Source organism: Tasmannia lanceolata, unplaced genomic scaffold, assembly GCF_043159265.1.
Source record: "Tasmannia lanceolata isolate RefF3 unplaced genomic scaffold, GAP_Taslan_0.1 ptg000013l, whole genome shotgun sequence".
NCBI lineage: Eukaryota > Viridiplantae > Streptophyta > Magnoliopsida > Canellales > Winteraceae > Tasmannia > Tasmannia lanceolata.
Window position 1 is genome coordinate 49398860 of NW_027518690.1, and position 12085 is coordinate 49410944.

Consider the following 12085-nt stretch of genomic DNA (forward strand, 5'->3'; position numbering starts at 1 on the left):
CAATAAACCCTGTTTCTACAGGGCTCTGTTCACTTGTTTTCTTAGGAATGGGAAAAGAAAAGGTTTCCCGGTAATCTGATTTGGCATTAGGAAAAGAAATTCAAGAAACTGTGCAGGAAAATGTTTCCTGCGCTTGTTCACTCGCGCAAGAACTATACAGAATAAGGTTTCCTGATAAACTACTTGCCACCTTTTTTCAATGGTTTTCCTGGGAAAGTAAATCCGACTAAAATAAAGGGAAAAGAAATCTCACACTCGTGAGAAAAGTCTCATTTCCACATCATTTTTCTTAATTTCTTTGTCAAATGTGACATTTTTCACCTTTGTTCCTTCAAAATCCCGTGAAAATAAGTGAACATGCAAATTTTAGCTTTCTCATAAAAAGAACGGAGTGTTTTCCCAAGATAAAATCTCCACCAAATCAAAACAAAAATCCCACTTGGGTTTTTGTCCTCACCATATTCATGAATAAATACGAAAGATCAAGTCACAATCACAGCTTTATCAAATGGGTAATTCAAATATAAATTTAATGTGGATGCAGATCGCAGAGCAGAAAAGCTGGAAATTTTAAAGAAACATTAAATGACTAATTAATCCTGATTAGAATACCTTACAGAATCCTTCGAAACTCGATACACTCAGCTGCAGAGAAAATAAATAAAAAATAAAAAATAAAAAAACAAGATTTATTTTTCAGGCCCACGCCGAAAAGGGGCGGTTGTAACTTTACTAGAACTTTTCGCGCAAACTATTAGAGCCGTTTATTCTCCACAAAAGACCCCCTCATTTTAGGAAGTGGTCCAAAAGGAGAGCTAGACAAAAGTCCTCTAATACACTGAAATGACCAAAATGTCTTTATCTTTTCCTTTTACTAAATTACCCTTGATTAGGCTTCTAATGTGGGGGTTAGGAAGAAATCAAGGACTTGTAACGGCACATCTGATCTGAATCATCCACTTGATAGGTCTTTCGATCTTCGGAGGCCCGAAAATCATGATCCAACCCTAACATCTAATAATGTGTAATTTTTTTTCATGCGGGCCAAATAATACATACCAGCAAATATTTCATTTCCTAGATGACATGATTGAATGATTATTTGGGGTGCTTGGACCTATTGAATAAGAGATTGTTTCACCTCTTCCGCGACTAATTCCTTCGCCCGAAATCAGGCCTTCAACTTTTTTGTGAAGGAATGAGATTAAAATAAAACATGTTTGTTAGTGAGACTAATCTCAGCCTGTTAGGTACCTAACCAATACACCAAAACGTCCAAAGCTGTTGGAATGTTTAGGCTAGGCCTTTTAAGCATGTCCCATATCAAGCTGAGTCCCACCTAGTCCCGTACCTAAGTAGGACCCACTTAGGATTGTAACACATCCCTTCGCAGAAAAGCGAAAGGGCTGATTTTGGGTGATGCAGTTAGTCACCACAGAGGTGAAACAACATAATTGAATATATAGGGTTTCTCTGGATGCCACCAAAATTAGCCCTTATTTGCAAATAAGATTACTTTAAGTTAAGCTTGTTTGTAAACATAATATTAATTTAAGTTAAGCTCATTGGTAAATGGAATGCTAAAACCACTTTGGAAGCCATTAACTGGGATATATGAAACTGTTTATAACCATTATATGCGTGTAAGATTACATGCAAATAATTTTTTTGAGCATCTAAAGTGGTCACAAATGCTGAAGCATAGTTCATTTCAATATTCTTTTGTTGTTAAAAGATAAACCAATTATTTTATTAAGAGATAGCTCAATTATTTGATTAAGAGATATCCCAATAATTACTAAAGTTAAAATAGGAGAAAGGAAAATCCCTCCATATCTCAATTATTTTACTAAGAAACAATGCAATTATTACAAAGGTTAAAATAGGAGAAAGGGAAATTCCTCTTGACACATATCAAATTCTGTATTTGGGTCAATGAGAGACATCATCCTTACATAGAATTTTAACGATTATATGAGGCATGGAATTCCCTGTTTACATCTACATTGCTGTCTAGCTTGTCTCTTACTCTGTTTCTTTCTCACAGGTTGGATCTAGGCCTATAATATCTTGGAATATTTACTCTAAAAATGAGTTTTCAGCAAGGTTGCCAGAGCGGGAATCGAAAGCGGGAATCGAAGGCTCCAGGGAGGAATCCTACTCAAGATTGCCATAGCGGGAATCGAAAGCGGGAATCAAAAGCGAGAATCGAAGGCTCCCAGGGAAGAATCCTGCTTCCTTGGTTTTCAGTGTTTTGCTAACTGACTTTCAACAGCAATTTTTCCATACGCAAAAATTTCCCTTTTTTTTAGGAAAATTTCAATCCTACCGAGGATAATTTTCCATAGAGTGTTTTTCCTGAAGTTACTCTTTTGTTGTAATTATTTTCCCTGTTGGCACTAGTAAAGGGCCCCTCAAAGTAGAGCTATTTGTCATGTTTGGGAAGAATGACTTATCAGTCCAAAAAAATATTTGCCCATCATATGCAAATGAGGGGCCACATGTGCCACGTATACTACCACACCTGAGGGGGAGTATTGAAGTATAAATGATTAAATAATACTAACTCTAACAGGTTAAGCTCTTAGAGCCATTGGTTGTTTAGCATATATCCCTTCAAATAATGGTTACAATAGTTGAAAAATGATAAAATTAAATTTTTTTTGAAAGAATTTTTTACAAACTCCTTATAATGGAATCCAATGACAACTTAATGTCCTATGTGCAAAGAATATTAATATAATAGTCTTATTTGCAAATTGGGACAAATTTTAATGGGAACCAAAGAGGCCATGAATGGGTTTGTATCTCTTTTCCTAGACAATTCTCTAGTTGCTTTTGTTGGGTTGTGAGGAATATAGATGATTAGAGGGGTTAAAATAATCATCTACTTCTTTGTGAGGCTACTTGTGATTTGGTCACCACAAGATGCAGTCGTTTGTTCTTTATTGGCCCATCAAAGATGTAACCCACAAACAATCATGGAATATTCGTTGGCCCAATTGTGAAAGAGGAGCTGAGAAGGAGCTAGTGAGAGAGACTTGGAAGGGCAGGATTGGAGGGAGCATGGAAAAATCCCTTAAAAACAGTGGAAAAAATACACTGATTCAAATTGGAATTTCCCCCTATTTTCAATGCCTTTTCATGCTCCCCTCACTCCCACCCTCTCAAGTCTCTCCCTCTCCACAGATTTCTCACAACTGGCCCCAACAATGAAAAAAGAATTCATGGAATATTATTTGTTTACCCAAGGTGAAAAAGGGGTACAAAGGCTTCGGTGAGAGAGGGAATTGAGAGGGTGGTGAGTGGGGAGAGCATATGGTGTGGTATGAAAACAGGGGAAAAAAAATCACAGTTTAAAATAGTTTTGTTGTTTTCCCTATATTCCAGCCTCATCCCATGCTCTCGTCACTCACACCCCCTCAAATCTCTCGTTTTTGCCTGCATATTCTCTCCCCTCTCTTACACTAGGTAAACAAGTATGCCATTATTATTATTTTCATGGTTGCCAAACAAGCCCTAAAAGTCACGCTCATCCGTGAACCCTATGCCAACCTATCACAGTTTTGAGTGTGTAATTTTGCAATTCAAACCTTGATTAATAAAGTCTAGAGTAAGATTATCAAAACAGGGGACTGCAGAAAACATTTTTTTAGTATACTTTTAATACTTTGGTTTTGCCATTCAACACTCCCATACGCCGTTCACCTTGTGACCCAAGACGGGGCAATGTAGCAATATTAAGGTCACAGGTTCTATTGCAACTCAGCCCAAAAAAATAGACGCCCAAATGAATTAGTGTATTAATTACCCATCTTATCATTTCTGATTACAATCCTGGTTTGAAGGATAACATGAAGGAAAAATTGCCAATGGGGGGCATCAAAGTACGAGAATTGCCAAGCATCAAAGTACGAGAATTGCCAAGCATCAAAGTACGAGAATTGCCAACGGAGGACACACTTTTGAAAAATTGTTAGAGAGGGTTGATAACCCCTCTTTTTAACCCCCTTTTAGAGACCTGATAACCCCCATTTCGTCCCTCTCTAACAATTTTTCAAAAGTGTGTCCCCCGTTGGCAATTCTCATATTTTGATGTCTCCCATTGATTGGCCATTATTCCTAACATGAATTTAAAGCCCCTCTGCTAATTGCCCTCTTTTTCATTAAAACAGTGCATATCTGTGTATAATGCTCGAGAGTTAATAAGCAATAAAGTTGATCACAGTACAACTTTCAATTAAAGTCCTATCTGTGTACAATGCTTTGGAGTTAATAAGCAAAATTTGCCAGCATTAAAATGGTTTGTAATATGATAAATGAGTGTGTAAAACATTCAGTAATCCCTAACACTTAAACAATCTCAAACCAATGAGTGTGTGTGTGTGTGTGTGTGTGTGGTTGGGGGGGATGGGGATGGCGTGGTTGGTTGGTTGAAGGTTCTGTAGATAAAATTTTTGACACTGAATTCATCAAATCAAACCAGTGAGAAGAAAACTTTTGCACCAAAATTTAAGGCAGCATCTCATCTGCTACTCTTATTAGATCATATTATCCCAACAGTATACGAAAGCAAAGAAAATAAGCCCACTAATTTCAAATCAGTTTTTTTGGTATATTAATTTCAATTGAAGTTGCCTGCAAGTGGAAGAACATTTTCTATAGATAGGATTTCAAAACAAGAGAAGAAAAAGGGCCTACAAGATTGAAAACATCCACCATGTATCATTGAATAATAAAACGAAAAAAGAAGGTTAATTAAGGAATAACTTCAAGCCTGGGTTCAAAGCAAAAACCAGTGAATAGCTGAAGTGGAAACCTTTTAGTCACAGGGCACTTCTGAGACCACCTCCATTGCCTCTGTTTCATGTCAAAAACAAGCAGTGCAGGCGCTCCATAGCTCTGAATGTATATAAGATCATCTGTGCCACTGCTCGCAAAAACATCATCAAACTCCCCAAATCCTTGAAAAAATTTGTGGGGCATTCTAGAGACCTCCCACCACTCTTTCTCATTCAGTAACCAGATTCCGATTCCCTTGATTATGTCGGGCCGGTCTTGCTTCCCAATTCCACCAACCATTACCAACTTATCTCTGAGGTTCATCAATCGGCCGCAGGTGAGAGAACAAGGGACCTGAATACAAGTTCTTATCAAAGAAGCATGCGAATTTCTGCCTGAAAGATCGTACATAATTAGGCAATGGCGATTTTCAGAGCCACCAACAACCCCAGTTGAGTAAATCAAGCAATAAAAAATTCCATCACAAATAACACTCTCATCGCCGCCCCTCCATCCAGTCAAAACCTCCGTCACAGAGGTAACCCAAGACTTGGTTTCTGAATCATAGACATGGATTGAGAGATCCCATTGAAGAAAATCATCCGGTACTTGTTTAGATTTCGCAACCGCGACAGTATAACAATGTGATTTTCGGTCTACGGATATCGCAAGTGCACTGTAATCTGTGAACTTAAGACCCGGTGGTTCTTCGAGCTTCGAACAGATTTTCGTAACGGGATTACAAACATAGAGCTCACTTCTACTTTCACTATCCATGAAACAAACCAAACCAAATGAAGAAGCAACAGTGCAATTAGGAGCTTCAATGCAAGGGAGTTTGAAACTGTACCATTTTCTAAGGATTGGGTCATAGGCATAACTGCCTGGATCTCCGCTATTTGTAAACATGAAGTACCATGGTTTTTGTAATAAGATGTTTGAGAAGTTCAACAAAAACCTTCTAGAATTGACAATTTCATTCCACCTTTTACAAACAGACCGGGCTCGCAATATACTTGCAATGGGCAAATAAGCTAGAATCCTCTCTAACAAATCGTCGGGCAGGATTAAATCCAATGAAACCAATGAATCTTTACCAATGTCATTGGTAATATCCGAGAGTGCTTCATAATGTGTAACCTCTCTGCTTATGTGGTTATAAGAATGAGTAACCCAAGATGTTTCATCCTCCATATCCAATGTAAAATCGTAGCGATATAAGACCTATGGAAAAAAAGAGAGAAAAAAGAAGAAAAAGATCAGAAGATCAGAACCCTTATCACTAAACAAAATCACATTCGAATCCTAATAATTTTCACAATTCCCAAATTTAATTAAAAAGTAGAAAAAAGACTAACACGAGAAAACCACATCCTCAACGCTTGTAACTCACCCCAAATCCCCTTCAAACATCCCAGGCAAATGAAAGATGATAGGGAAAGATTAAAAAATCAAAAATAAAGAAAAAACAAAAACAAAAATCACATTCGGATACAAGAAAAGCCAGCTGGGCAGATCAGAATCCTTACCACAAAATCCCAAGCAAAGAGATTAGGACCCTTATCACTGAAGACAAATCACCATAGAATATCTCGTCTTAAGATTATTTCAGAAGAAAAACATCAAACAGATCAAAGACCCTTAGCCCCTCAACCCAAAACACCTCCAAATGGATCAGGCTAACATTTAAAGCAAAAAACAGAGAAAAAAAACAGAGCAGGAAAAAACTTTTCATAAAATTCAGGCAATATTAAACATGGAAAACAATGAACTAAAAAACTAAAACCATATGCTTTCATCACCAAAATATTAAAAAAAATTGAAGAAATGCAGTTTTTTCATATCTAAAAATCTCCAACAAAAAAATATATAACCAAGCAAAAAAAAAATAAAAAATCAACTACCTGCCTAGAACAAATAAAAGATACCCAGATGAAAAAACAAACAGATCCAGCAAGAAGAGCTAAAAAACAAACAAAAAAATACAAAATGGGGTATGAACATACCTTAAAAATGGGTTTCTTTCTTTCTGATAGTGTCTTCTATCTCTCTCCAATACCTCTAGATTTAACACAGAGACACACACACACACAGAGAGAGAGAGAGAGAGACTGGGTGGTTCTATATTTATCCGATACGATCTATAGATTTAGCAGAAAAGGGGCAGAGAAAAAAGGCCTACGAGAGGGAGCCATTTAGACAATTAGACCTGTCTGTCTGTAGTTTGTAGAAAATGTGAAGGGATCTAACACTGCTTTTTATAACGAAGGATTGGTTTTTGGACTAAATGAAGGAAGTAATGCTGTCTTGCTCACCATCCCCTATACACGCAAGCACTCCCCTTCTTTTGCTTTTCTTGGTTCTTAGGGTTTCTCTTTATTTGATTAGTAGCCCTTATTAATGGCATAGCCTTCATCTCTTTCTCCCTCAGCCCTTAAATAGGGATAAGGTTCCTTTCGTAAAGAGAACGCCACAAGCGGACATGCCTCTTTTACCTAACCCTATTCCCTACTCTCATACAAAGTGCATTAGATAGAGACGTATGCAGTATTTATGATCATTGATCTTTGATCTATATCTTGCTATTTTACAATGAGTGCACCTTCCTTGAATTAGGTGGGTCCATACGATACTGATATGAGCTAATCTTAGTTTTTCTTATGACCAGAGAATAGTCTACTTGGATGATCCTAACCGTCCAATTAATGGATGCAAAGTGAACATAGATGATGATCGCTATCCAATGGCCAAGATTATAACTGCCCAAATGCATAAGATCACCTAATTAGCATGATCTTTGGGCCATGGAAGATCCAAGGTGGGATCTACTAGATGAAACAAAGGTGGGGCCTTCATATTCGACATAGGCCTGCCACACTAGATCATTACTCATTCTCTCTCTCTCTATATGAGTATTGAGCCAAGAAGGATACAATGGGCCAAACTCGCTAGCTAATGGGCCCAAATGTACCTTATAATTTGGCGGGGCCAGCTCTATATTGATTCACCGTAAAAGAGCTAAGCGCTGCTCGTTCTGGATTTTGAGAATCGATTATGAGTCCAAAGACTCAAAATTACGTTTTGAATTATCCTCTCGGTTCCACTTTTAGCCAATGCCATGTCTATGGTGGTGCCCTTTGGTTGGTACGGTGGGACCAGCAGCGCACGTGCCATATGTCCCTTGAGATGCTAGTGGTCACTAGGGCACTGCATGATTGCCCTTTGATTAAAACACTTTGAATATAATTAATTATAACGTGTTACATGATGTGGAGCAATTAGTACTTTAATGAAGTTTTTGGCCATTTTTAACAACGCTTTCCTTTTGTCACTTCCAATTTCGTTTGCTAGCTGTTTCCTTTCCAAACATGGAGAAGTTGGTCACCTGATAGGTTGAGCTGTAATGTGTGATTATATTAGAAAAATAAACGTGGCTTCCATTAATTAACACTTAAGCTAAACCGTGTAGAGAGAGAAAGAGCATGTGTGTGTGTGTGTTTTGTTTTCGGGGAATGATACATTGCCAAATATAATTTGGGGCCACCCACCTGCTTTACATTAATGGGAAATTGGTGTTGAGCCTCCATTGTTGAATCTCAGTTTACCTACCAAAGAAAATATTAATATGACATGAACAACACGAAGGCAAAGCGTGTTCTGCAAGGCTTCTATTCTTACCTGATTAAGAGCCTGTTTGCTTAAGATTATGACAACCGATTGTGGAGTCCCCAACCGATTATTGGACTCAAATTTAGTTCAATTTTCGGTCCAATAATCGGTTGGGCAGTCGGTTGTCATAATCTAAAACAAACAAGGCCTAACAGGTAGAAACGGATTGTTGAGATCATGTACACACGTTGTTGCATGTAATTCCGGTGCCCCACTCTTTTCTCTTGAAATGATGAAATATATTAAAAGAGAAGGCACACGACCGGGATAGTTGAGGCCAAAGAGAGAACACCAAACATTTGGAAAAACGGAAGGAACACAAAGCAAGCCCCTTCAGTTTGGTTAGTTGTTTTTTTTTTTTTTGGTGCGCGCACATGTGCGTGTGTTTTGTTTGGGGGTGGGGGGGGGGGGGGGGGGGGGGGGTGGGGTTTGCACATGGTGCTCCATCCTGAGCAAAGTGATGGGGGGGGGGGGGGGGGGGGGGGGGGGTGCACATGGTGCTCCATCCTGAGCAAAGTGATCTGCTTCTCTATTTGCCGATCAACTCAATTGAGTGACCTCTTTTTTAAAAAAAAAAAAACGGTAGGTGATCAAGGATCTTATCAACAAATCCTGAGGATTCCATCTGGGATCAACCAACTTCTTATGCTCAATGCTCAAGCAAATCTCCTTCCAAAAGTGCCTAATATCTAATGACAAATACAAATTGGAACTGCGAAGGACTTTGACCCAAGATATCACTAAGGATAGTATACTTGAGAAAGAGGATAGAGAGTCGAGGGCCACATTCTTGAATGAGCAAGCATTCCTCTCTTTCCAAAGGGCCTAGAAAAAAGCCAGTAAAATCATCTTCCATAACATTCTACCCTTGCTGTGCCATAGCCTAAAAAACCAGTTATCTAAGAGATCCTTGTTCGAAACCTAAAATACCCAAGAGACCCAAACAAGTCTAGAATTCGAGCCCAAACCTCCCTAGCATGCCTGCAATTAATGAATGAGTAGGTGGTCCACATACTCACTCACCCCCACAAATGAGGTACAATGATCAATGATGAGCATCTCGCAATGGCGTACATAATCTATGGTCCGAATCAGGTGTTGGAAAGGTTTCCACCCGAATGTGCAGACCCTTGGTGGAGATGGATTGAACCATATTTTAGAAAGCTGCAAGGGAAGGGAAGAGGAAGCAATAGGGCTGCAACTCGGGTCGGGCGGGTCGGGTTTTGGAGAACCCAACCCTACCCGAGAAATATCTTGGGTCGGGTCGGGTCGGGTTTTTTTTCGGAAAACCCACGATTCCCAAACCCGGCCCTACCCATGATAAATCTCGGGCCGGTTCGGGTCGGGTCGGGTTTTTTCACGTTGACGCAATTTTTCAAGGAAAATTCTTGTTTGGCAAGGCAACTCAACTCATAGAAGCAGAAATTACACTCACATTACACTTGAATCAAACAATGATGTAATTACACTCACATTACACTTGAATCAAACAATGCTGTAATCAAACAATGTTGTAATTACAATCAAACAATGCTGAATCAAAGACTTGAATCAACTCAACTCATAGAAGCAGAAATTACACTCACATACAGTAACAGTGGGTGCATGGGTTTTCACTTTTAACTTTTAACTAACAATAGAAAAAAATGTACATACTATAACTTATGTAACTCGGGTCGGGTCGGGTCGGGCCCCTTCAAACCCGGCTCGACCCAAGATTCATGCGGGCTTTTGAATGCTAAACCCGGCTCGACCCGAAACCCATGAAACCTGAACCCAACCCAGGGTATTTTCGGGTCGGGTCGATGCGGGTTGGGTAAAACCCGGCTCGAGTTGCAGCCCTAGGAAGCAAGGTATGTGTAGAAAAAATTCACTGAATAAAACTTGAGGGCATTTAAGATCTGAAACCTTTATCCATGCTGTGCTTCCCAATGAAAATCAATTTTATATATGAGTCGCTTTCATTGGATCAAATGTCAAATGCGGCACCTATGTTCCTATGTTGTACCCATTTACACTTTAGCCACGCATGGACACCATATGGTTTCTATTAAATCATTATGCAAATGAGCAATTACCAATGGGGGACACAAAAACGATGAAATTGTCAATAGTACCTATGCTTTTATGAAATTATCAACGTGGGAAAAAGAGGTCTTGTTAGTAAAAGTTGGACGAAAATGTCATTTTCTTAAGCAACACGTTTTACTTTTCTACTTTTCCCTCTACTCTCTTCTTTCCTCTCTTTTTTTTTACTTTTCCATTTTCAACTTTGTTTTTTTACCCTACCAGACATCTTCCTCATCGTTCAGCCACCACAGTGTCGCTGGGAAGTCTCAAAACTTGAAACGTGAGTTCATTCACATCTATCTCTATGTAACTAGGTTTTGTTTTCATTTGTTTTAGGGTTTTGCATTTCTCCTTCTCTCTTTCAATGGTGGATGAGGAAGATGAACGAGTGAAAAAAAAAACGGTGAAAATGAATGAGTGAAAAAAAACATGAAGTAAAAACGTGTTCACAAGGGACTTGATAAGCCCATTCGGAAATTGGTAACCCTATTTTTTATACTAGATAACCCCAATCCCAGAGACTTTAAAACCCCCTTCCAAAACTCCAATACCCTTAGCCAATTTTCAGGGACTTGATAAGCCCATTCGGAAATTGATAACCCCATTTTTTATACTAGATAACCCCAATCCTAGAGCCTTGAAAACCCCTTCTAAAACTCTAGTACCCTCGACCAATTTTCAAGGACTTGATAAGCCCATTCGGAAATTGGTGATCCTACTTTTGAGAGTTGCTAACCCCCTTCCAGAGAGTTGATGGCAAAACCCCCTTGCCTATAGCAACTCTTCTAATGGCATTACAATTCTGCTCATTATAGAAATAACAAAAGAAATGGATGTTGTATTCATTAAATGTGCTTCATGTGTTACATCTCAATTCATGTATTACAAAAAAAATTAAGTACATCAAAAAATGTGTAGCCATCCATTCATCTATTACATCAAAATTTTCTTATACAACCGATTGTCTTCCAAAAAGTGAGCGAAGCCATTCATGCATTATCTCCAGAACACACCCTAGAATACAAACCACTTAAACCCTAAACAAGATAAATAAAAAATAGAGGAATGAAAACTATTGCAAAACCCAAAAAAAAAAGAATAAGAAAAAGAAAACCTACATAGACAGATAGATGGTAAGAACTCAACTTTGAAGTTTTCAAGACTTGTCAGCAACAATGGCGGTTGACTGAGGATGTAGATGACTAGTAGGGTGAAAATAAAAAAAAGTGAAAATGGAAAAGAAAAAGAAGAGGGAAGAAGGTAAAAATTAAAAGGTGAAAACGTGTTCTAAATGCCAAAGGACATTTTCGTCCAGCTTATACTGACAAGACCTCTTTTTTTCCCTCATTCATAATTTTAGAAAAGCATGGCTCTTCGTCCAGCTTATACTGACAAGACCTCTTTTTTCCCATCATTCATAATTTTCGAAAAGCATGCCTCCTATTGACAATTACATCGTTTTTGTGTCCCCCGTTGGTAATTGTTCGTTATGCAAATGACTTACCAAAGCTATCCTAACTAAAAATAACCTTATTTGCCCCCCCCCCCCCCCCCCCCCCCCCCC

General features: G+C 38.6%; 1 protein-coding gene across 1 annotated transcript; it reads right to left on the bottom strand.

Annotated features, from left to right (window-relative positions):
* Window positions 1-4639: 4639 nt before the first annotated feature.
* On the bottom strand, window positions 4640-7205 carry LOC143890444 (F-box/kelch-repeat protein At3g61590-like). Its single transcript, XM_077395131.1, has 2 exons — window positions 6789-7205; window positions 4640-6006 (listed from the first exon to the last, which is right to left on the bottom strand). Exon 2 carries the CDS (start codon window positions 5974-5976, stop codon window positions 4759-4761), a length of 1218 nt encoding a protein of 405 aa, XP_077251246.1. The 5' UTR covers window positions 5977-6006; window positions 6789-7205; the 3' UTR covers window positions 4640-4758.
* Window positions 7206-12085: the final 4880 nt, after the last annotated feature.

Excerpts from the sequence above, each read along its gene's own strand:
- LOC143890444 (XM_077395131.1), bottom strand. The coding sequence starts at position 5,976 with ATGGAGGATGAAACATCTTGGGTTACTCATTCTTATAACCACATAAGC.